The sequence below is a fragment of the Podarcis cretensis genome (genome assembly GCF_951804945.1).
Source record: "Podarcis cretensis genome assembly, chromosome: 4".
Lineage (NCBI taxonomy): Eukaryota > Metazoa > Chordata > Lepidosauria > Squamata > Lacertidae > Podarcis > Podarcis cretensis.
The window spans coordinates 20,856,794-20,884,041 of NC_137173.1; the positions used below are offsets into that span (position 1 = coordinate 20,856,794).

General features: G+C 40.6%; 1 protein-coding gene across 2 annotated transcripts in view; it reads left to right on the plus strand.

Annotated features, from left to right (window-relative positions):
• The window catches only part of DYNC2H1 (dynein cytoplasmic 2 heavy chain 1), a 153,275-nt gene extending 130,473 nt beyond the window's left edge, over positions 1-22,802 (plus strand). For both annotated transcript variants that reach the window (XM_079973223.1, XM_079973224.1), the window contains 5 exons: positions 13-102; positions 7,367-7,476; positions 9,819-9,900; positions 15,580-15,696; positions 21,800-22,802. In XM_079973223.1, coding sequence (XP_079829349.1) covers positions 13-102; positions 7,367-7,476; positions 9,819-9,900; positions 15,580-15,696; positions 21,800-21,958 — 558 coding nt within the window. In that variant the 3' untranslated portion in view covers positions 21,959-22,802. The remainder of the gene's footprint in view (positions 1-12; positions 103-7,366; positions 7,477-9,818; positions 9,901-15,579; positions 15,697-21,799) is intronic.
• Positions 22,803-27,248: the final 4,446 nt, after the last annotated feature.

The window sequence follows — 27,248 nt, forward strand, 5'->3', positions numbered from 1 at the left end:
TTCTTCTTTCAGTGCCCCGTAACATGGCAGAGCAAATGGGAGGGCCCAGAAGATCCTTTGCAGTATCTCAGAGCTGTTGTAGCACGAGCACATGCTATCCAGGTACAATTTAATATTTCTCTAAGATTCAGAATTTTAATAATAAAAAGTAAAGTTCGCGTGTGTTCTATTTATATTTCATATTCATACCTACCTTTCTTTTATTAAAGGCAATCTCTAGGTAGCTTGTATTAGAGTGTTCAACAAATACAGTTTTGTCTACATAACACTTTCACATATAGCAAGGCGGGGGAGCGGAAGATGTGGAACCTATTTCATAGAACTGACTAGAATCATAGACTTGTAGACTTGTAGAGTTTATACCTTGAAGCATAAATTCCCACTTCACTTGCTTTTTTAAAAAACAGCAACATGTCATTAAATTCATATAACACTTGATTGTAAAAAACCTCAAAGTGGTTTACAAAAATAATAGAACAATAAAATTATCAATACAAACTGTTAACAACAGTTGGGCGTTTAAAACACCCGAATAATAATTAAAATCAGTGATACTTTTTTTTTAAAAAAACCCAGATTAAAATATATGTTCTACACATCTGTAGAACATAAAAAATGAGCATGTGCCAAAAAAAACAGGTGCCTGCCTGATGTCAATAGGGAAGAAGTTCCAAATTGTAGGTGCTGCCACACCAAATGATCTATTTCTTTGAAATGTGGAACAAGTATTATTGGGCATCTATAACAGTGTCAGTTCCACAAATTATTGAGTCAGGGTAGATGGGTTGCAAGTCGTTCAGGGCTTTATATACTAATAATAACACCTGGTAGCAAATTGGCAACCAGTGCAGGTCTCTGAATACAGGCGTTGACAGGGTCTCACTCCTGCCAGCAACCAGGCTGAAATATTCTACACTAATTGCAGCTTCCAGGTCAAGCCCAAGCGAAGCCTCATATAGAACACATTGCAGTACAGTAGTACCTCCGTTTACATAACCCTCTGGTTACGTAAACTTCAGGATGCAAAAGCAGCAAACCCGGAAGTATTTGACTGGGTTTCTCTGCACGTGCATGCGCAGAAGCGGTCCTCAGATTGCAGAAACCTCGGGATTCGACCGGACCTCCAGAACGGATCCCATCTGCAACCGGAGGTACCACTGTAATCTGGTCTTAAAATAGTATGGACCCCTGTGACTAAAGGTTTCCAAGCTTTTACATGGATATATTGTCCTTGCATCCATAGTTTCAGGAATGGTGTTGGGGTTGTGTTGCGTGTTTGTGCCTGGAGTCCTGTAATGGTTCTGTGATTTAAGTTTACACTACACAAAGCCAGAATAATATAGTCCCATGCCCTGTCCTATGAGCTATGCTCTCCCTCTCAGGAGTTGATGGTTTGCTGGTGGTGTGCTGTCACTAGGATTGGGAGTTACTCTGATTCCTATATTTCACCATGGTAGCACAAGCAGAACACAAAGAGGTGGCTTTTTGCTCTCCACTAAGTTCATATGGCTTACTCTACTTCAAAAGCTGGCATGATGTTATAAGGATAAGAAGAATATGATTTGGCAGGTGTCCATTTTTCAGTGGGCACTAGGACACCAACATGTGGGGTTGTGTTCTTCTGGTTGCTTCAGGCAGGAAAAAATCATTTAAAGGTAATTTAATTTGAAAAAGTAACTCATGTCTAGGGTATTCTAAATACTTAGTGGATAGTTTCCCAAGAAAACTAACAAATCTGAAGAAACATTTTAGCTTTTATTTAGACAAATGAAAGTGCACATTGGAGTAAATGTGCAAAATTCTAGTCATGGTTTTTGAAAGTCAGATAACATTTTTCATTCTTACTGAAGAATCTGACTCATTCAGAAGCTGAGGTGAATTTGTATGCAAGCATTCCCTTTGGTGCTACAAAATACCTTGACGGTGGCTCTCGGAACTTCTATGAAGATCCAACCTTAGTACATCCCATGACAGATATTGTAGTCAAAAGGTTATTATTGCCAGCTCCAAAATTCATTTCCTTAATAGGCTCCCTTGAATTGTCTGTAGGTGATGCATATTGCATTAGGAAGTTCTATAATAAAGAGTGTTTTAATTTCATTCTTTCATATAAAATGACTTTACCCTTGGGAACACGTAATGAGATGAAGAATGCACTAGCAAATTAACATCTCAGCCTGTCATATTGCTAAGGATTATTAGATACATTAGGCCACTCCACAGGCATGAAACCTTATTAAACCTTGAGGAAGCTTTGTGACAATAATGTTTTGTGTGTGCTAGTTTCTGGAAGTTATTTTAGCCAAATTTGCATCGCCGAGGGAATTATTTACAGTGTTCTGTCTCTGGCATTTAGAGTGCAGTCCCTGCTTCTGGGAATAGCACCTCTTCCTTGTTGAACACTGATTTAATCTTCTGATTCCACAGGGCAACTGGGAGAGGGGGGCAGAGGAGAGGCTTCCTGGGTACCCAGATTATCCCCACCTCTCGGGCACAAAGCTTCTGTGATCCCTCCTATATTCTGACTATAGTTTTCTTTTTCTTAAGTCCGGAATTGTACATCCTTCCCTCTTCCTAGTTAGAGACTCTTATTCGGGTGGAGACGGGGATAGGAAACTGTAGCTTACTTAATATCTGTCAAGAGCTTGTCCTACACTCGAGTAGGACCCTGGCAGAGACACATGCCCGACTGGCATGTTCTCTCCCTCCTGGTCAATTGTTTGGGAGCTTCAAAAGCTTTCTTCTGCCTGAACATCACAGCGACCGATGCCAACAGACATTGGAACACTCAAGGATCTGCAGAGTCTTTGCGGTTCATGTGACAGACCTCAGCAACTCAGCATTTTGGCTTATCTACTTTTCTTTACATATAAAGCATACACGGAGCACTGCAACATGGCTCCCTCTCTCTCTAGCATCAGACAGCAAAAACAAACAAACAACGGACAATAGTCCCACTTCACGGAACACAGTAACACAAACATCCTGTCTCCGTCACTTCCCACTCTGTGGAATGAAAACATACACCGTCATGTGATAAACAACAATCTCTTGACTGCAATGGTGGAGCAGGAATCTTAACAATATCCAGACTCCAATACAGCAGCAGCTGTAGCCTATTGGCGACCCTGCCCCTACTCTGCTCTACAGCTAAGACAATGATGAAATAGAAGGAGCCACAAAAAGCTAACTCAGAATTTTTGGGCAGTTCCCCAGAATTCCAAAACTGGAATGGAAAGAAGCATTTTCCCCTCAAGGGAAGAAGATCTATAGCATGCGGTGGGCCCTCCCCTAGTCCAGGAAGGCAAGCACCAATCTCAAGCTGGAAAAGGAGGACCTTACAATGTACCTTACAAATTCCTGCATTTTAGAACTAAATCTTAGTTTCCACCAGCAATTCTATGGAAACAATCTCTCTGACAATGCTACAAATGTTTTGCCTTTGCACCTTGCCTCCAGCACCCTAGCCCAGTACAGCTATGTCACGAAGAGGATGGAGAAGATTCCTGTCACAACACCTTGTGTGTTTTGTATGTGCTTAAGCCGTAGCTAAATTGATAGACTAGCAGGAGAGGGCAGGCTAGTTTATTATGTCCAGAACCAGGACTAGGATACGTATTCCCAATTCCAAAAGCTGCTGCCTCACTTGAGGTCAGGGACGCGGGTGGCGCTGTGCGTTAAACCACAGAGCCTAGGACTTGCCGATCAGAAGGTTGGTGGTTCAAATCCCCGCAACGGGGCGAGCTCCTGTTGCTCGGTTCCTGCTCCTGCCAACCTAGCAGTTCGAAGGTAAATGGTGTTTCTGTGCACTACTCTGGTTTGCCAGAAGTGGCTTAGTCATGCTGGCCACATGACCCGGAAGCTGTACGCCGGCTCCCTTGGCCAGTAAAGCGAGATGAGCGCCGCAACCCCAGATTCGGTCACGACTGAACCTAATGTTCAGGGGTCCCTTTACCTTTACCTTTACACTTGAGGTCAGTTCTAATCCCTCATTTTCCTTTAGTTCTAGTAACACTGGAGTTCTTTCCTGTAACAATATCCCACAGCACTATGTATGTGAATACTTAAATCGCATGGGTGGACCAATGTGATGTATCGTTCCCATCTGATTGGTTGACCTCTTGGCCAGGCACTATCTGTGTGGATTTTCTGACATTTACAAAAGCCCTGTGGAATAATTCAACTGGAAATTTCAACACCTTTGCTCTAGCTTTTTTATATTATCTCTGGTCATTTCAATGCAATCTAAAATGGGAAGAGTTCACAATGAATTCTGCATTGAATTTAACTGTCTAATAATTATATATTTTAAAAAGAAAGATTCTGGCATTAAACTAAAATATAGTGATGTTAAAAAGTTTGTGTATTTAAATATCAATCTCCCAGCCAAGCTCACAGATTTTATTAAACACCATATTAGGAGTGATTACTTCAAACTTCATGTGATTGTCAAACATTGCAGTCTCTTATAATTTTATTGAATATAACTGCTTGCCCATAACTTTCTTGAGGAACTGAATTAAATGTTTTTGAAGGCGCTGCTAAAAGGAATTTATTAAAAACAAATTACAAAATGATTCCCATGACCACTTAGATACTGAACAATTTACAAAATGCTGTTTTTTCTAATGGGGAATTGCAATTATGGCCATGCTATAAAAGGAACTGTTGTTAAATCATTGAAAGGAGCATGCAGAGATGCCCAGTGTACAACTAATGAATACAGAAAAGGGGAACAAAATCAAATCACTCTTAATTGTCAGGGATGAACATTCATAATCTGTGTTGTGACACATTTAAAGGTCACCTGATTAAATGGCTGTGTCTGAGGGAAAGACCACAGCAACATATTTTGACCCTGACAGAAAAGCAAATTGCAATTTATTTAGTGATATTATTGTTTCAGTGGCTTTTTCAACAATGACAGTGCTATAAAACTAGCAATATTTTTTGAAAAATAGATATATTTTTTATATGAAGCTAGCTTTGTCACATGAATCAGGCAGCTCCTACAAAAGATGGAGGTGACCAGAGCCAACTAGTGAGCCATTGAGAAGGATATCCTGATGGCACTAGCCTAAGATGTTCCAGCTGTGATTAGATGAGAAGAGGAGACACTTCAATGCAAGGGGCTGCATGCCATGGGCAGCACATCTACCTGCATCAGGGAATTCTGTGCTTCTTTGCTGACCAGAACATGCATTGCTCAGCATAGAAACCACAGAGATGGTTAAGAAGTTATTGTTTGGGGACTTGAGGGCTGTTTTTTATGAAAGAGTGCAAAGCGTAAAGGAAGAAGAAATCCATATGAGGGTATAAAGAGGAGCCCCAGTCTTGGTCCTCTTCCTTTAAGCGCATGTGATATATGACTATAGCATGGAGGGCTCTGTTCAGTGAAACAGTGGGATGCATGAGTGTCTCATGAATGTGAAGTTCATCCATATTGTCCTGGAAGAAAAAGGAACAAAAAATATGAGGTCAGAGGACACTCACATGTTCTCTATCAGTTGTTTACTGAACTTCTGAACCCATCCAATGTATTTTGGATAAGGATAGATTTCAGAAAATGAATTAGTTGCAATTTGGTTGGTTGTGAGATTTCATTTTATGACTGAGAATTTCATGGTCTCTTTATTCTGATGCACGGCATATGTGGATTTCACTTTATGATAAATATTGCACTTCAAAACCCAAAAATTATAACTAATGGGCCTCTTATTGTCCAATGCATTGTGTTGAGCTGAAGGAAAATGTCTGTTACAGGATATGTGAGTGTGATAATGATAGGTATTTATGAAAGCTATGTGGCACTTCCGCTATTTTATTTCATAATATATTGTGACCATTGTTGCCATAATTCACCAACTTTCACTTCACATGCAAAATTTATGTGGGGTACTATGTTTCTATAATGTTTAGTGACGCATATGTATTATGATTAGCTGTGTATAAAATTCAGTGTAATTTGTGAACTAATTTATGTATGGTAACTATAAGGCTTACTCAGAATCATAGTAAATATTGTTATATACAGTGGCGTATTCATTTGAGAAGAGATTAATGTTCTTTGTGACATATTGTGTACTAAGAAGGGATACATACAGGGAAAACAGACAAGCCTAGGCAGCCAATTTGAATTTGTGGGCCAGTTCACAGCTTGTATCCAATAAGTCCCATTCATCAAACAAGACTGTTCTTCTTTTCATAAAACTATTTTTTTGTTTCAACGTGGAAACAATCATTTCCAGATAATACTAGAAGATTTTTATACTTCATTTTATCTTTTAGATATGACATACTGAGCTCACTCTATCATTCCATAAGGCCTACAGTCTGTCTTCTCTGAAGAAGATCAGGAACAAATAAGCCATTTTAGAGCTAAAAAGCTTAACTTCGTTAAAAATAATAATCCAGGATAGATATTAGAAGGATGCAGGCTCAATGTTCCTGTGTTTCTCACCACAAGAAGACGAATGGCATCAAACATTCTTAGTTCAGCGTTCTCCCACTCATAAATCTGCCCCTAGGACATTAGTAACACCCCTTTAAGTAGAAATGAGACTTCACAATTTCCTTTTGTTTAGACAACTATCACATATCAGGACCTTCTAGTTTCCCAGACCACTCTGTTACATCGTAAGCTCCTCTCTCAAGCACCAAATTTTCACTTGAGGGTTCACCTACATACCAGGATAGGCAGATTCTTTCTGAGAACAGAAAATGGAAGAGTCTTTTCCTAGCAGATGCAGGCCACAGTTCTCACAATCACTTTAATTTTGTGTGATTTATATATTCATTTTAAGCTGCCTTGAATTTGATTTTATCATAGAAAGATTAAGTATAAATGTCAAAATAAATAAATTGAACGATCCAATTTAGGGGGTTAATAGCATTTTATATGGAGACTACGTTTGCTTCAATGGAAAACACAATCCAAGTTACGTCTCTCTTCTTTTGCAGTCTGATGTAAAAGGGTTAACTTCCCATGGCATTCACTTACCTCCTGACATTTTCCAGAATGGGATTTTTTTTTAAGGATAACAAGACACCCCCATTCTCATTGAACATGAATTTTTTGCTCCCTGAGCTGGAAGCTGCCATATGAGTAAGAAAAACCTAGTCATGTTGTGCATCAACTTCATCTTTCTTGCCCCTCAATCACACTAAAATCAAGTTCAAAGTGCATTTATCATTTGCATCCAAAACTACAGTCCTGGGCTTGGTTATATGCATTGATGTCAGTGGGACATATAAGCATATAATGTATAGAGGATTGGTGGGCGAATGTATTCAAGATTCAAGACCATTTACAACAGTAAACTAGGTGCTTTTCCCCAATTAATGTGCAATATTGTTACCTTTGTAGAATTGGGTGAGTAAAGCAGAAAAGCAGATCTTGCTCTCAGATACCCTTGACCTCTCAGAACTCTTCCACCCTGACACATTTCTGAATGCCTTACGACAAGAGACCGCCAGGTAAGTGAACTGGTTGCCATTTTATGAATATCTTAACACCTTTGCTTTCCTTTTATTGCCTCCTGTTTGCCTTTCTTTCCAGGAAAATACTAAATGATAGCAATCAAAAACATTCTCTTCTGCATGGAGCCCAGTTGGCCCCCTCTCTGTCTCTCTCCTACCCTCTTGTTATGACCTTTTTCTATTTAGAGAGACTTTTAGTTAATTGCCTTAGAAACCCGTGGTTTTTATCTTCTGTTATGGACTCTCTTTTAGATATATGTTAAAGATATTATACATTTTGCATTAAAAATTAATGTGGGCCACCCTGAGTAGTGTTTCTAAAAATGTAAAAAACAAAACAGGATATAAATTTCCTAAATTAAATAAACAGGTGAAAAACCAATATAGTAATCATGTATAACTTGTTAGCCACCAAGCTTCATGACATGTAAGATAAGTTGAGAAACCTTGATCTCCTGGCATTGTAAAAGCAGGGGAAGGAATGGAGGAGGGCCTGATGTTGTGCAGACCCGCAGTACAACTTTCTCTCCAATAATAAGGACTTCTTTCTGGCAGCAGCTTCTGTGTTATTTTATGGAGCAACCCAAATTCAAAACCCGCCTGGATGAGCAAATTAGGATCCAGCAGATCTCCAGCTCTATTGGCCAGTTCCCAACACAGCCAGAGTATGCTGGCATAACTTCCTTATCCTGACTCAACCAGCTGAACCAAAATAAGTGGATGTTACTCAAGCAGAAGCCCTGAAAAATGAGTGCTCCAGTGGCGTAGTGGGGACAGCAAAGCTAGCCAGGCTTACTTGAAAGTAAATTCCATTCATTTCAGTGAAATCTATTCATCTGTAAGTGTAAATAAACTTTTAAGAACACTTAGTTCTTAAGTACTAACTATATGTTGCACTCATCTTTTAAGAACCTTTTAATAATGCTTGGTTCTTAAGTACTAGCTATATGTGGACACTCATCCACATGCAGCAAGTGCCCTTTAAAAAAAAAGGCACTTTGGGAGAGAATATTTTAAAGAGGGAAAGTACTGTGAGATCAAGACTTTGTGCAATAGTTGACCACTGTGAAAAACAGGATGCTGGCCCAAATAGTTGTTTGGTTTGATCTCGTAGAGCAGAGGTTTTCAACCTTTCTGAGTCCACGGTTCCCTTGACCAATTACATTCTTTCTGCGGCACCCCTGTGGGGCTCAGGAGCCCAGTTATGTCACCCCTTGCCTGCAGAGCAGGCAGCCTCTCACCCTTTTTCAGACACCATCCCTTGTGGAGTGTTCTCTCAGCCTCCCCCCTCCCCTCTCCTTAGGAGTCCTCTGGGCAGCTGCAGCTGCCACCCTGGTCTCTGAGCTGCCCCCCTCACCCCAAAGAGAGGTGCCTCCTCACACTGCCCCACAGGGGCCTGGGAAGCACCCCCTGGCCAGCCCCAGAGGCACCATTCGCCATGGGAGCTTGTAGCCAGCACTGCTGCAACAAACAGCCATGCAAGCCTTGGGGAGGCAGAGACTCAAGAGGGCATCAGAGGAGGGAGGGAAGGAAAGAGGGACAGAGGCCAGTGCTGCCGCTGACCATCATTCAAGGCACCCTAGGGTGCCACGACACACTGGTTGAAAACCACTGCGGTAGAGCATCACCAGCATGAGAAGAGCTGAAACACAAGAAGCAAAGACAGACTATACTAAAGGAGCCAAAGCTCATATGATATATTGGGATGCAGCCAACAAAAAAAAATATGTAGGATTGTTCGGACAGTGCAGCCCTGAAAGCATTCCCTTGCCAATCAAGGCAATGGTTATCAGTAATTAGTTAAAACAGAAACATGTGGATACTTTTGTGCCTGTGGTTGGAATTCCCTTGCCTGGCAGCAGTAGCTCCATTAGTATGTAGGCCAGGTTTCCACATTTTCTGCTAGCGGTTTCTGGTTAAGTCCCAGCATTTCTACTCTTCAGAGCCAGAACATGAAGACAGCTCTTGGGGGAATGTTTTGTGGAGACAGAACATGTTTTTGTGCAGAAAATGTTATCTTAAACATAGGTATGTAAATTAGGAATTCATAGTCTAGGAAATAAGAGATTGTGCTTCTTGAGAAATTACTATGTAGTTTTTTTAAGCTCTTAAATTCTTACTCAGATTGAAACAATATTGTTTGAAAAAAATACTTCTATCTTATTTTTCATTGCCAGAAATATTTTCTTTTACAGAATGCTGTATTTTCTCTTGCTCCTTTTTTTAATAAAAAAAAAAAAATCCAATTTCCTTACTCAGCAGATGAATCTGTTATTTTAAGTTTCTTATGGTCTTATGAAATACATTATTTAGGTTTTCATCCTATTTCTCTCTTCTAGGGTGATGGGCTGTTCAGTAGACAGCCTAAAATTTACAGCATCCTGGAAAGGTCAGATACGAGCCGCAAAGCTCCAAGTTCAGGTATTCTGCATGTTCATATTTTTCTCATTCACTGAAGCTTCCATGAAATTCTATGAAAGCCCATTGAAATGTCCCTTCATTTGTTCTATTAAACTTATAGCCTACCCAGTCCCCAAAAATGTGATGGGTTACCCTGGACACTCTCTTATTTTCTATGGGAACCAAAAGCCAATAACATTTTTCACCACTTCTGGAAGATAAACATGCAGGTCTCCAGAAGAAATTATTCTAAAAGCTGAGTATGGGGGTCACAAAAATGTTGCAAGAATCCACTGCTGTAGCACACAAACCAAATTCCCTTCCTTTAAGATGCTTTCCTCTTAGAGTGGTTCTGTGGTAAATGGTGCTTTCTATAGGCAGCAGTAGCCAGCTTGATGGTGTTACACCCCTTGTCTTCCCAACACTGAGCATCGCTGCTGCTTACTAAAAGCAGGAGGGATGGGGATCATCATCAAAACTTTATTAGCAAAGCCAACAGGCCACAGCTAGACAAGAATTAAAAATAAAAATAAGAATAAGAATAAAAAGAAGAAAAGAACAGGCAAAAGGGGGTCCGTCAGATGAACAAGTCTGTCACTCAGATGGTGGCCCTCAATTTCACAGCTCTCTCGATGTACCTCGCGACCTTCTCTGTTATCTGACTATCCGTATCAGATAAGAGAAAATACAGTGTAATGTCTGGTGAACGGCCGGGGTTGGAGAGAATAAGTGGAGTAATAATCTCATTCCTTAGGTCTTTGTAAATAGGGCAGGATAGAAGGACATGGGACACTGTTTCCGTGTTACCATCTCCACATGGGCAGAGTCGTTTTTCAAATGGAGTCTTTTGGTAACGACCTTCGAGTACGGCGGAAGGAAGAACATCCCATCTAGCCAATGTAAAGGCACGTCTGTATTTTGGGATGGTTAATTTAGACAAATATGAGGCTGGGGAGTCAAAATGAGAAGGGGGAAAGTAGGTATACCATGGGCACAGTTTCTTTAAGATGGTCAGGTTGTTTTGCCGTTCAATGTCTTTCAGGCGCTGGCCAATTAGACTCTTTGCTTTAATGAGGCCCATTGATAATAGGGACTGTGAATGCAAACCACATGTAAGGAGTTTTTGATGCACAGTTTTGAACCACTTGCTTTTGTGAGAATCTTGCATTACTAGAGGCAGTAGACCAGGTGGGTTTAGATTAAGACGAAGCCAGTAGTTGAATGTTCTTTGCCAGGTCTGAGTTTCTACAGATGGAAGGCAGGCCTCGAGTCGTAATGCTGCGTTTGGAACACAGGGGGGGACGCCGAATATCTGCCTTAGAAATTTAGACTGAACAGTTTCAAGACTGGAGCAGTGGTTCCCCGTCCAGATTTGTGCCCCATACAGTAACTGCGCCAAAGGTTTTGCTTGAAAAACTTCAAGGGCTGCTGGGATGTATCTGCCCCCCTTTGTGTAAAAGAAGCGGGACAGCATCTTAATACTTTGAGCTGAGGAGGGATGGGGCATAGGGAGCTCAGTGTGGTGTGAATGCAATAGTAGGAACATCTGATTGGTTGCACCACACTGAACTTCCCATACCCCACCCTTCTCAGTTAGCAGCAGCAGTGCTCAATATTGGGAAGCCAGGTGTTCAATGCTGCCCTGCCTGTGCCACTCCACTGATCACTGCTGGCTGTAACATGTGGAGTATTGCAGAAAGGTAAGCTTGTCACTTCAGCAACTGTTAGTCCTGGCGCCAATAGAAGCCTGGCAGAAGTCATCACCTTGAGGCAGAAATAACACTTCAAGGACTGGCAGAGTCCTCAGGGAGGAGTGAGGGGGGGGGGACAGCATGGCATGCATAGCAAGAGGATGTTTAGATTAAAAATGAACTGATTAAGAAAAAGACCAGTTGACAGGAGCAAAGGCATTTGTTGTGGCTTAATGAAGGCTAGGACCTGCAGATCGTAAATCTGGGAGCGGATTGTCAACAATTACAAATGCATTTTTCAGACATTCAGACTTCTGATACGGTTTTCAAGTGTATCTGTAAAGGTCACCTAACAATTTTGGGATCCTCTCTGAAAGACAATTTGAAGTTCAGGTGCTCTTTAGTCAGGTACCTGAACCAAGTTTACAGCTTGGTCCAGAGGGATTTCCAATCCTGAAATGGATAATTAATTCACCAGATAACCTCAAGGCATGATTAGGGTAACAATTCCTTCCTATTAAGGCTATGAGGAATTCTTGATTCAGAGTCAATTTGTACATTATTATATCTTTTTAATGACATTTAGAATTACTTGGACAGAGACTCTAACCTGACACATCTCATGCCCATATGCAAATACATGCCTTTTGTGATAATTTTAAATCACTGGGAAATGAAAAATAAAGAGATGTTCCCAATGACATTTTAGCAGTAGCATGAATTCAGTGAAAACAGACTATAAAGACTTTAGAGAAAATATATCCCAAGTTATGTCTTCAAGTTTTGCAAACATTAGATGTGCTGCTTATACACACAAATATTAAACCATACAGACTCTTGGCTCTGTATAAACTAAAGAGAAGCATGGCTGTACCTTCCTGGTGGCTTTCCAGTTGAGTTGTGATCGCACTTAATGATTATTCAGTTCCTACTGTGGAGAACTTGAACCCTGAAAATCAGAGATTCTTTGCAATCTGCCAGCTTACACATTTGTTTGAAATAAAGTGAAGCTTGATGTGTGGGGGCAAATTTATCTAATAATGATCATGAAGGCTGCATTGCTACTTAAGGCACAACAGTATTTTATTTTTCTATTAGTGCTGCAAATCATTCCTTCCTTTGAATCGTAGGAGGAAAGAAAAGGGGTGAGCTCTTTCTTTCTCCCTCATTTCTGTCCTCTGCCTGCCTGCCTGTGCATACAATCAGTCAAGGGAGGCAGCAGGAAGACATAGCCTCTTCCCTGAAATTCCATGTTCCCAACTCCCAGCAGTGAAGGCGAAACTGCTGCATTATTTGTCCTGGATGGCACCAGTCCTCATACAAGGACTAGTGGCACAAAATTTGCCTGGGGATCCAACAAGGACCCCCCCCCCCACACACACAAAGCAATGAGGTTTTGCAGTGAGATAAGTCAGGGGAATATAGCGATGACCAATAAATGTCTATATTACCTTGCCTGCACAGGGAATTAGAAGAACAACCTGGTACCTCAGGTTAAGAACTTAATTTGTTCTGGAGGTCCGTTCTTAAACTGAAACTGTTCTTTACCTGAGGTACCACTTTAGCTAATGGGGCCTCCCGCTGGTGCCGTGCCGCTGGAGCACGATTTCTGTTCTCATCCTGAAGCAAAATTCTTAACCTGAGGTACTATTTCTGGGTTAACAGAGTCTGTAACCTGAAGCGTCTGTAACCCGAGGTACCACTGTATTACATTTAAATGTGTTTATTTACTCAAAATGGTTGACAGAGTAAAAAATTGTTCTTATGGATGGAAGCACAAATACTGAAAATAGAATAGAATGATTAGTGGTTAAAATTATGCAGACTTCTGCCCAAAATAATTCCCAACAGAGATAGGAAAAGACATGCCGTATAAGGGATTATGAGGTGGATGTTTAAACCCAACATAAGCAAAAAGATACTAAATAAACCAAGAGGAGGAAAAGTTCACATGCAAATAGCTGGTTTTCAGCTCTCCCAGGAGCTGTAGGTGCATAAGACTCATGAAATATGAAAGGCAGAAAGAAGTGAGAGGGTTGGGACACAGTGGCTCCCTGTCTCATAAATGAATATTAAGAAGAATGAATACTAAGAAGCAGTTTCTTGAGATTTCACTGTTACCGCTGGAGCCTTGTTGTGGCTGGGTTTGGAGGTTTACTGCTGATTTGGGTGGGAAGGGGTTTCTTTTCAGAACAGAGAGTTATCTAACTCCCCCTGTATTCTGGAGGATGGCTCATCTGCTAAAGCATGAGATTCTTAATCGCAAGGTTGTGGGTTCGAGCCTCACATTGGGTGAAAGATCCCTGCATTGCAGGGGTTGGATTGGATGACCTTTGTGGTCCCTTCCAACTCTACAGTTCTATGTCTTCAGTTATTTCCACCACAACCTTCCATATTGTGGGCCTTGACTGGCCTTATCCAACTTCATGGGGATACAGGAGTGAGAGATGAAGTGAGTGATTCTAGCTAAAGCTCAGGTAGGGGAGAGAAGGCTTTCCCCCCAGTAGGTCATGGGGTCAAAGTATCTTGAAAAGGAGAGGCATGGGATCGCCTTCTGGGTAGGTTCAAAAAAGCTGTACAGCTTGGGGGTGCAAGAGAGAGAATTGATTTATCAGCTGACATTTAACCTAAATTTGCAAGGTCATCTTAATTCATGTCTGGGATAAGCGCAGGTGACACTGAAAAACAAAAAGGGTAGTTAATGATCTGCCATGAGTAATAGCAATTACATTTCCCACCATAGTCACAAAAGGTGACTTCACCAGTCAAGATTATGCTTTAAGACTATGTACGCTACAGGGATTGACCTTGGATTTCTAAGGAAATACAAACAAGGTTGCTTATTTTAATTAGAGCAGCATGTTTGCTGGAGATAGCTCATTATTCGCACAGGATAATTAATAGCTGAATTTGAGGTGTTTACCTGCATTTGACATGACACAGAATCCATAGGATTAATCAGGCATGCATTAAGGTGGTTCATTTGTCACAGGGAAAATCTCATGTTCAGCAGTCACTCTGGGGAGCATCCTTAGACCAAACAACTGGGGATCTACTTGAATATGACATAGTAGGTTTGAGGGTCCTCTTGTTAAATGTGCCCCCCTTCAGTGTGAAGCTAAATGATACACAGTTTTGGGGGCATGTGCAGCACTTCCATTGAACTGAGCTCTGCAACAGTGGCAAGTGGCAACATTTTTTTATTATATACATTGCTTTTGAGAATCATATTGAAATGGATTCAAAAAAATATGAAGCTGGGAATGCCAATGACAAAAAAAATATAATTTACTTTATTATTAATTTCAGCAAAAATTAGCTTCCCCTTAATGTAGGAATAAGAAACTTCCTTCAGAAATTGTATGTGCTGCTTCAGGAATTGATTGCTAAAATGAAGCTTTCAAAACACATCACCCCTAGAATTCTAGAGTGCCAGATTTGTTAGCACAATAGAAAAAAATAAAGTGAGCAGCAGACCTTGTACAGTCCCCCCCATACATTTAAGATTTCTTTTATTCATTCCCCTTGTGCATTATTTCTACACATAGTAGAGTGGCAAACATTTCAATGGCTTGCAGAAAACATGCAGTAACTGAATTCGTTCTTTGAAAGTGAATGTCAAACCTCTCAATGGAAAGCCATGCCTATTTGAGCATTTGTTTTCTCCTCTTTATGTGACATGGTTAATGTTTATTTGGCTCTTGCTGCTCTATTTCCATTACTCTAGTGCCCTGACACTTGCCACTGACACAGGTACTGACATAGACTGATATTTTTTCTCTAGCGATAATAAATAATTTGTATCCAAAACATAGGAAGTGCCCTTTATTCTAGAACATACTTTGTAATCACACTTCCTGCTCTGTTCTGTACTATTTTCAGCTGATTTTTGTTATTTACACGAACCATTCAGAGAACTGCTTTAGCCTATTCTAAGATATAACATGATCACTACTCACATTTTCAATCCCTAACACACATTTGAATATTTTATGTGTTTCCATGACAGATCAGTGGCCTTCAACTGGAAGGCTGTAGTTTTGATGGAAATCGACTTTCAGAAAACCAGCATGATTCTCCCAGTGTGTCATCTGTGCTCCCTTGTTACATGGCCTGGATTCCACAGGTAATTCATTATTAAGGGTCCTAAACTTTAAGTTCTGTAATTGGTTTCCTTTGCTGTAATAGGTTTTCAGTATGACGTCTGACCTGCTTTAAAAAAAAGAGGTCAGATTCCTTGCAGTTTAATAAGCTCCATTCTTCATATCTTCAAAAGTGGATTTTCTTTTTATCTAAAGCTATACTTCTCGGGAAGAGGAAATAGGTTTTCATAGAACACATGGTGCTCATTCGCCCTTTGTTGTTGCAGTGTGGACCTGTAAATAGAGAGTTCTATTCCTGGTACAGGTTAATATAATTTTCATTTCCTCAAATATTAGCTGGGAACATTTAACCAGACTAACCACAAAAGCCATATTGCATAACCAGAGCCAGTTTTCATGACTATTTTTTTAACTCACTGATGTTACCTTAAATTAGTTCTTTTCAATGAATATTCACCTATTGAGCTAGTCTCAAGGCTTCATATGTGCCCGGATCACATTCAACTTACTTTGATTCAGTAAAATTTCCCAATTATTTTTGTAGCTTTATACAAACTTTTGTTTGAACAATTTCATGCAAAGAATCTGCAAAGTTGATTCCAACACGCAAATAATTATTGAGTGAAGATAGGGCTGCCACACATCCGGAATTTCCCGGACTTAGCCGGAATATGGCAGTCAGAATCAGTGTCCGGGCAACCCATGTCAGAAGTGTAGATTTTGGCAACTTTTCTTAAAAATAGCTCAACAGCTTTGGCAAATAATAATAATAATAAGCTCAACAACTTTCCCCCCAAAAAGGTTGAAATATGGCAACCCTAGGAAGAGTCCCTCAGAATAGAATGAATGACTAATTTTCCTATCATGTAATAAGCCATGACAAACCTAGACAGCATCTTAAAAAGCAGAGACATCACCTTGCCAACGGTAGTGAGAGCTGGACCATAAAGAAGGCTGATCAGCGAAGAAGTGATATTTTTGAATTATGGTGCTGGGGGAGACTCTTGAGAGTCCCATGGACTGCAAGAAGATCAAACCTATCCATTCTGAAGGAAATCAGCCCTGAGTGCTCACTGGAAGGACAGATCGTGAAGCTGAGACTCCAATACTTTGGCCACCTCATGAGAAGAGAAGACTCCCTGGAAAAGACCCTGATGTTGGGAAAGATGGAGGGCACAAGGAGAAGGGGACGACAGAGGACGAGATGGTTGGGCAGTGTTCTCAAAGCTACCAGCATGAGTTTGACTAAACTGCGGGAGGCAGTGGAAGACAGGAGTGCCTGGTGTGCTCTGGTCCATGGGGTCACAAAGAGTCGGACACAACTAAACGACGAAACCACAACAACAATAAGCCAGATATATTAAGGCTTTTCTAGACCATGATAATCACAGTTGCATTAGTTTTACATAGTGAAACAATTCAGTCATACAGGTATCACACTATGTACTGATGCAGAAACAATTGTGCAGAGGAGAGCAGGCTGAAACCAAACAATATGTGTCAGCCTTTGGAATAAGCAAGGAGCAACTGGAAATATACACAGTCAAGGTGCAGGTCATACTAGACCAGTGTTTTTATCCTGTGGGGATGCAGGGGTACACATACCCCTAAACATTTTGTGAGTCTAAGTTTGGCCTCATTGAGGGACAGTATTTCAATGAGTAGAAAAATGAGAGTACCCCTAAACTTTATTTTAGAAAAAAAGCACTGTACTTGGCTGATCAATAGTTGTTGAATATCACAGAGCTCTTAGATGAATATAGCACTCCAGACTTTTTCATATGACTGGTTGATAAATCCTTAGGGAAGAAAACTGCCCTGAAGAATAACTTTTGTTCATTGTCTGCCATTTATCACACTCTCCCAATTAACAGATGAATAATTATTGCCAGTTTGTCTGCAGTTTATTTCCACATAAAACTGAAATCTGAACCAAATTAGGTGTGATATGCAGTCATATGACTCTTTCCCTCTAGTGTTTTCTTAATTAAAAACAGCATTGAATATTGCTGTAAGGAACGGGGGGGGGGGGGGGGTATTTTGCTCTTTCCCCTCTGGCTGTTCATTCGCTCAAGACCTCGCTTTTGCTTTTTCACCCGAACCTTTTTGTTCATTCTCAGGGGGAAAGGACCTTGTATATTTTCTGCAGGGGGGAAGCATGTTTGGGGTGCTTTTGAGTAGACAAAGTGCTGGAAAGAAATAGACTGTGCAGCCCTTCCATACACCTACCTCCTCCTGCTCTCAAAACTGCTATCCCTTTTTGTTTAAGTTGAGGAAAGGAGACACATAGCTGCATTTATTTGACCCTCAGATTTTTGGGCTGCTGTGTGTATTTCCTGTGTTTATAGTCTGAATATAACATTTTGATAAGAATCTTTATATGATTTTTTTTTTAACGAAGTCATGATTTTCAGGTATCTTATTTTCCATTAACAATGTTAGCAAACGTGTAGAAGCAATGCAAGACTAATTCAAAGGCAGTTTTTAGTCATGTGTAGAAACTTCCTATGATCCCATAAGACTTCACCTAGTGCAATTCTGAGAGATCAGCTGCGGAAACCTCAGCAAGGGCAGATCAAACAAACATTTGATACAAAGACATGGACAACGGCATTCACTACTGGATCTCAGTAAAGTGTATTGTTGTTAGAGATGTGCTTCATATGAACTCTGGGTCAAACTGGAGTGTCTCAGAGCCTTTGAGGGCTTTCGCACAGCAGAATCTATGCAAGGTCCCTCATGTCAAAGCAGAGTCTCCAAAAAGGCTTGTTTCAAATTGGTAGCAATAAACTGCTATTTTATTTTATTTTATTTTATTTTATTTTATTTTATTTTATTATTTTATTTTATTTTATTTTATTTTATTTTATTTTATTATTTTATTTATTTTATTTTATTTATTTTATTGTGAGAAGCAAAAGCTTTCAGTGAACTAGGTTGAGCTTTTCTTCCTATCTCCACACTTTCGATTTCTTTAAAATCAAAATTTTTTGGTCTGAGTAATTTTGTGCAGTTTTATTAAATGCAGTGCTATTCTCCACACACACACACACACACACACACACACACACACACACCTTAGTTGGATGTAGGGTTGGTGCATTAATGTTCCTTTTCAGTCTGTTCTTAATATCCTTTTCTCATTGGAATTGATGCAAAGGTTTATCACAGTGCAGTATTATCCCTCTTCCCTTCAGTTTAATGCTGGCATTATTTGTGTTTCTATTTCATTCCGTTCTTACCTTGCTGTACTTTCATTTTTGGTAGAGTTTCATTCCTCTGCCCCCTCTAGATTTGAGACTTTGTATATGAGTCTTTTTTTTTTTAATTAAGCTTAGTTATTTCATTTTATTTTTAGCTCAGCCTGCTTTTCTCATATACTCAAGTGAGCCCCTAGTTGCCCCTAGTCTGACTCTGCCAAAGTGAATTGCTTACCGTATTTTTCGCCCTGTAGGGCGCACCGGCCCATAGGGCGCACCTAGTTTTGCGGGGGGGGGGGGATAAAGAAAAAAAATAATTCCCCCCCCCCAGGTGCGGGGCTGGGGCTGGGGCGGAGGAAGCCCGAGCTTCTCCTGACCCCAGCCCCCAGAACAGGCTGCTATCTGCAAGCCTAGGGAGCCTGGCAGGAAGTCGCACCGGTCTCCCCAGGCTTGGGGAGAGCTGCCCGAAGCCTGGGGTGCACTCCGCTGCGCTCCCCGGGTTTTGGGCTGCAGGCTGCTGTCTGCGAGCCTTGGGAGCCCAGCAGGAACTCCCGCGGGCTCCCAAGGCTGGTGGATAGCTTCCTGAAGCCTGGAGAGCAAGAGGGGTCGGTACGCACCGACCCCTCTCGCTCTCCAAGCTTCAGCAAAAGCCTGTATTCGCCCCATAGGACGCACACAGATTTCCCCTTCATTTTTGGAGGGGAAAAAGTGTGTCCTATAGGGTGAAAAATACGGTAATCTTAGTCTACCATAATTTATTATCACTCTCTCTCATACACACCTACAGTATCTGTCCTATATTATTTGTGACGATAGACTCATAGAATTGTAGAGTTGGAAGGGACCACAAGGGTCATCTAGTCCAATCCCTTGCAATGCAGGAATCTCGAGTAAAAGCATCCATGACAGATGGCCATCCAACCTCTACTTAAAAACCTCCAAGGAAGGAGAGTCCACAACCTAATGAGAGAGACTGCCAAACAGTTGTTACTGTCAGAAAGTTCTTCCTGGTGTTTAGTCAGATCTCCTGCAACTTGAAGCCATTGTTTTGGGTACTACCCTCTGGAGCAGGAGAAAACAAGCTTGCTCCATCTTCCATTGACAGCCCTTTATATATTTGAAGATACCTCCTCTTTGCCAGGCTCAACATACCCTTAACTGTTCCATATACCCTTAACCATCAACTCCCTTAACTGCTGCTCAGAAGGAAACTGTAATACTGCCCTTGGAGGAGAACGACTACAGCTCACACTGGACAACCATGCCTGCAAATTTCTCCAAATTCTGCTAGGAGGAAAAAGAAAGCTATACACATTTCCATTAAAAATCAAATTTAAAGGCACCCAGTGGAATGTTTCTGGCTGGCTTAATCTACTCTAGATGGGCTACCACCTGCACAGTTTATCCACTTCTGTCCACAAGGGGTAGGAAGTTAGGAATCCTGATGCTGGTGCACACTCCTAATTGCTACTAATTTGCCAGGAGCAAAGCGAGAAGTTTTGAATGTCCCCTTAAATAATATTTTAAACAGACTGTTCCATAAACAGTATACAAGGGTTGTTTTGTATTACATATACGTAAAGAAAAACAAATCCCAAATATTATTTAAATGCATAGAATTAGATTTTAAAAACCTTGAACATTAAGAATTGTACTCCATACAACTTTCCAATTAAAGTAATAATCTTTATTTAATGCAGATCTGGAAGCCTCAAATAATTTGTTCTACATGCTAATTTCCTTAAACATGGGTTTTCACTATGAAAGTATAAACTGGTAATTTTATTGCAGAAAAATTATATGTTGCTTTGTCCTTGAAGAAAAGGAAACACAGATTTCTGGGACATATTAGAAAACAGAGGGTGGATAAAATGACTGGGGCACAGTTCACACCTATCAAATCTGTTTCTTTTGCTATAGTCCTAGTTGTAAGCCCTGTTGAATTCAGCAAGGCTTGCTCTTATAGAATTGTGTTATTTATTTAAAAAAAGATAGTGTTATTATTTTTCATTGTTTGTTAGGAAGAAGCATAACTGGGAAAGAAGCCGGCTACTCCCATAATCTCACACTGTTACTTACACCCTTCTCTGTTTATTTACTTTAACACCCGTCCCCTAAATCACCAATTGTAGTAGCCTCAGAAAATAATTCTCTGTGATTAAGCTAGACCTGTCTGTCAAAACTGCTTGTGGGGAACCTTTGACCCTCCAGATGTTGATGAACTACAACTCCCATAAGACATAGCAAGTGTGGCCAATGGCCAAGGATGATGGGACTTGTAGTTCAGCAAAATCTGAGGAGGCCAAAGGTTCCTCACACCTGGTCAAAATGAAACATCTCTCTTGCACACACCTCCACCTCTTCCCTTCTCAGACTCTGGGTGTTTCACCAGTCTGGTTGATCATATACCGCAGAAAATAAAATAGAATGAAAATGCTGTGTGCTTAACTTTTTGGAAAACCCAAGTCCACAGAGTGGCTCAGAAGCTTTCGAGGCCCTTGATCAACCTAAAGACACCATATTAATCAGTAATGTGAAACCATGACCTGAATCACCCCAATTCACTGCATTATTCAGGTTGCACATCCTTAAATCAAAGACTTGTGCACACACGAGGACCCTCTTGCTAACTGTGGAGACTAATTTCACAGGTGTCAGCCCCATTGAGTTCCTGGCATTCTTACGTAATTTCGCAACCCTGTATGAAATGAGTCCTGGTAATTGGTAGTGACCTTGAATGCATTTGGCTAGCAATGCTTTCCAGCAGTTGACATATCCATTCCTACTCTGCTCTCTCTTGCTCAGGTTCTCTTCTGATATCTAAACATAAACGAATTCGTCACACTTGGCCTTTACATCCTTGAGCGTCATGAGATTAATTCATCTAATGCCTTCACACTCAAATGAATTGTTTTTTTCTTGACAGAATGCTTATGGGTCCTATTCTCCTGATGAATGCATCTCTTTGCCAGTTTACACCAGTGCTGAGAGGGATTGCGTGGTGACAAACATTGATGTTCCATGTGGAGGCAGCCAAGATCAGTGGATCCAGTGTGGAGCTGCTTTATTTTTGAAAAATCAGTAAGAAGAAGGAAGGCTATAAATGTTCTTGCTGCTAGCCACCAGATAGAGCTCTGTTATCTAAGAACTGTCTCTGTTTGCAAAGTTAATTTAAAACCAGAATGTGAAAAATCCAAAGATTATATAAATAGCTGTACATAAGAAATTCTCACATTGCATTCCAGTGGGCGAACAGCATAGCTTAAGACTTGGTCATTTTTAAATTTTATTTTTTTTAAATACTTCTTTTTTTAGTCAATGGACACATCACTCATTGCACACAATCCACCAGGAAGTTCTCCTGCAAAAGCTGAATTCAAATAAGCAGAATCTGAACATGAAAACCTAGTAGTGTCATTGCACAACTCCCATGTATTTATTTCAGTGGGGCCAGAATTTCTCTGTGGATTGTGCCCATTATGCATAAGCCATTAAATTCATGTGCTGTGCAACCTCCATTCATTTTGTGCATCCTGGCATTAAAACGAATCAAGGTTGTGCATCACTAGTACTTTGCAGAGTCTTTCCGTTAACTTTACTCTTTACTCATGTGGTTTACTAAACATCATCCACACAACTCTACATATTCTCAAGGTTGTAATACTATCTATTTCAAGCTGTGTATTACAGTATTTTAGCAGATTTAGTCTTTGAAATTCCTGTGATCTCTTTATTTTTCCATCTTCTACATTTCCATCTTTTAAAGAGTATATTTATTTGTTTGTGCACATGTAAAAGATAAAAACCTTAGAATTGTCTAGGTACAAATTTTAAAAACAGGTCATGCTGATATATTTACTGAAAATATATATATGTGAATTATATTTATTATAAATCTCTCATTAAATAACGTTTGTAGCTTTTCAGTTGCTATTTTGTTTGAGTGTGGTTTGTGAGTAACCAGATTCTTCCGTGTGCTGTGTATTAATTGTTTTATCTGACTCCTGCAGCAGAAAAACTTATGTCTGGACTGGACTGAATTCCAGTCAGGATCTGAATACATATACAACACAAATCCACAAATTAAGGAGAATGTTAATAAGCTCCAGATTGAAATAATAGATCTATATTCTTCTTACATCACATGCCTCACTTTGGGGGAGAGGGTGGGGGAGATGAAAAATAATGAATGCACTCTAACCCAACAGAGCCGGCTGTGGGCTGCCATTTCAGAGAGATCTAGATTCTCTTCCAATGACCTATTGCATCATCAGTGGTGGCGCTGTGGTTTAAACCACCAAGCCTCTTGGGCTTGGCCAATCATAAGGTCAGCCCTTTGAATCCGCATGACAGAGTGAGCTCCCATTGCTTTGTCCCACCTCCTGCCAACCTAACAGTTCAAAAGCATACCAGTACAAGTAGATAAATAGGTACCACTGTGGCAGGAAGGTAAACCGCATTTCCATGCGCTCTGGTTTCCATCACGGTGTCCCATTGCACCAGAAGCAGTTTAGTCTTGCTGGCCACATATGTGACCAGGAAAACTTTCTGCAGACAAACACCAGCTCCCTTGGCCTGAAAGTGGAGGTGAGCGCCATACCCCATAGTGAAATTCGACTGGACTCAGCTGTCCAGGGGTCCTTTACCTTTACCTGCATCAGCAAATGAGTTTTGAGATGGAGAAGAACAGCTACTGAGCTTACTCAGAACTGCACCATCTCAACAGTGTGCCTCACTGCTATGTGTTTATATTGTAAACAGCCCTGTGATCTTCAGATGAAGGGTGGTATAGAAAAAATAATAATAATAATAATAATAATAATAATAATAATAATAATAATAATAATAATATCTAGGAGCAGCTCCCACCATACCTGATTCATGAAAGCAACACATGGATCAAAGACAAGGCATAATATTAGCCTGTGTGGAATAAGTTGGTGCAACTCTAGAGGCCTCATTGCCTTCAAAGCTATCAGGACTTTTGTGATGGAACTTCTACAAAATATGTTCACTTGGCTAAAACATGTTCTAGCATTTCCCAAAGGTTATTGAGTATTTTGTATTGTGCGTCAAGGGCCTGAAACATGATATAGCTTAGGTTGTCTCTCTGACAGGCACAGTTTGTGGGAAATCTTCCCTTCTCTTCTTGCAAATGAATTTTTAGCATTCAGGGTCCACTGACTTTGCAACTGTGAACAGAATGCTAGCTGGTGTCATAGTGTCAGTAGAGAGCTTGGAGCAGCAACTCAGATTTCAAACCCCTCTGTTCCTGATTATTATCAGCGAAGTGTCAGCCTGGCGGTGGCATTTCAGCATCAACACCTTTCTGTTTCAATTGCTGATCATTTTGGTAGTTGAAATGAAGATGCCAACTAAATATGTGAGTCCTTTTGAGGTGTCAGTAATAAACTGGGAATTGACAAAAGGAAACAAGGATGCAGAAAACAATACATTGGTTTTTAAAAATATATTTGATCATTGGCTGTCACTCCATCCATCTCATCTTGGCTAGCATTGTTTGATGAGATACAGAGAGGCATTATACTGCATAGTTTATTAAGCATAAGACTTAAGGCTGACATTGACAGATTCATATACTGAATAGCTCATTGGAGCTTGTGCATCTCAACCTGCCTATTGCGACATTGACTTAGTTCCCGGCATGTAATGTGCAGAAACAAGTTGCTCAATCCATTTTGGCAGAATCTAATTCTGTTCAAGCCTGAAAGCGTGTTTTGGTCCTGAATTCTGCAAACATATTCAGACACTCATAAGCAATATATGCCTGCCAATATATTACCAAATTATAGTAGGAATGTTGAAAGTTTTTTATTTACTTACTTACTTTCCCTCATCTCGAGGCTTCTTTTGCAGACTATAAGCAATAACACTGGTAAGTGTGGGCCTTGGGCTCTAAGTCTGGGATCCTGCACCTCTGTTCTTAGTGAGTCTTCAAATGAAGTATAGGGTAGCCACCTGGGCGGCTGCTGATCTCACCATAGCTGGATAAAACTTTCTTTTAATTTCAACTCTGGTTCTAACCCAAAGCTATGAGTTCATGCAAGAAGGACACAGAATTCTCAAATGGGCAGTCCTGGGCACAGTGGAAATAGGAAGTCGTCAATGGCACTACCAGGTTTGAGGGGGCCCGCTGTCCACATCACAACCACGATTTCCCTGTTGCCACAGCATATCCTCCAACATTTATCCGATGAAAATAAGGATGTCCTATTCCATCATAATATTAATAATTTTACTATTTATACCCTGTCCATCTGGCTGGGTTGCCCCAGCCACTCTGGGCAGCTTCCAACACACACATATATATGTATAGAAACATAATTAAACATTAAAAAAATCCCTACACATCGCTGCCTTCAGATGTCTTCTAAAGGTTGTATAGTTACTTATCTCACATAACTCCATACTCTCCAACATTTCTCTGAGGAAATAGGGACATCCTACCATACCCGTCCTGAGGAAAAGCGGGACATTCAGGGATCAAATCAGAAACCGGGATGGCTTTTGTAAATCTGGGACTGTCCCTGGAAAACAGGAACACTTGGAGGATCTGCCACAGTTTCACTTTCAAAGCAACCCCCTCTCCTCTTCCCTTGCCTCTATTTCCCTCCAAGGGAAATAGCACCAAATGCAGCCTTGTTTGAATGCCTGGTGCCTCATCCCTCACTGCTCTGAATGGGAGAACTTTCAGAGTTCCAGGCATTTTGAAATTATGAACCACTTTCCTTCCTGAGATAGCTGTAATGCTGAGGTTTTGCTGTAATACTCCTGTCAAGTTGTCAAGCCTTTGAAATAGAGCAGTTAAGGAGTGAAACAGAAGTTCAGCACGAGAAGAGGTAAGGAAAAGGGAGGGGCTTTGCTTTATCTTGACACCTGCGCTGCCATTCAGAAGTAATGGAACAGCCTGTACATTCTGCAATTGCCTACGCCAGAATGGAGGTCACTCAAGGAATTAACACTGACTGCAGGATCTTGACAGCTTTTCCTGATGAGCTCCTACTGTTTCACAGAGAAGGCCTTGAGTTGAACACTGGACACTTTCACTTCTCAAGAACTGCCCGTGGAGGATGGTCTGGCGAGATCTGAGACTTTAATTACCATGGGCCAATCTAATTGACCCGACTCTGTGGTCCTCTACCAAGGTAATTAATTCCACTGTAGTTTTAATACATCTAACAGTACTTGACACTTTCGTTTGATGGTACCGGCTAACTCTACCCTGGTTAATCCTAACTACAGCACTGAGAGGACTGTTAGAAATGAAATAGATTTTAGGTATTTTTTTTAAAAAAAACTTTGGAAGCAAAAGATGGTCAGTTGTTGGGAAAAAAGAGGACACTCGCATTTAATCAGATTAAAATGAAGAAAATTATGGGGCAACTCAGTTTAAAATTTATTTATTTTATGTAAAATATATCAAAGTTGGGCACATGCATCTGAGAAAAATACACGAGCAATTAGAACAGATATTCTACCTTAGACCCCTGTTTATCCCAAATCATCAAGAGTTTGTATTGATACTTAGTACAGATCCAGAAAACAAGAAATAGTTGTTTCTTCAAGAAATAGATTTTCTTCAAGTAGAGAGAGGGACTGTGGCTCAGTGGTACAACACAGGTCTAATCCCTGGAAGATCTGGAAGAAGATGAGGAAACCTCTGCCTGTGACCTATGAAGGAAGCAGAAAGTCACAAGTAGAAACTGGTGGGTGAGCTGGACAAAGAGTCTGACCCAGCATAGTTCTGCTTCCTCAGTTTTCCATTATGGGTCTTGGTCTGCCAGCTGAACGCCCGTGCTCTAGTGGAGGCTGCTATGAAGACAGCTTTTCTCCAGGAAGTGTCTGTGGCTTCAACTGGTATTAATTAATCTTTAGTTGAGTTAACAGAGCATAAAATCAGAAGCAACATAGCATACGATAAAGCAATTTGTTAATGCAAGTGGTTTTTACCAGATGATCCACCCAGGCATGAAGAACATGGTGTGCAACAAATTTCACCTGACATCTTCCAAACGCTTCGACGTGCAGCCTCAAACTTTGCATCTCTGTTTGCCGTTGTCATTGCCACAGGTAGGATGAACCGTGGTGGATTCCGTGATCCATTGTCTGATGTCCTTAATGAGCTTCTCAGTCAACAAAAAGGATGCAACTTAGCAAACCACTGCAATATTTAGATGTTAGCACAGTGCAGTCACTCAGAGTCAACAGCATTAAACATTGATAGTATGAAAGTAGTTCACAAGAGACTTCAGAGCTGAATGTGTGCTACAGAAATACACTGGAATGAGCCCATGTGTCACCCATATGTCTAAAAAGCACATATAGAAATTCATACACAGTTCTAGCCTGGAGAA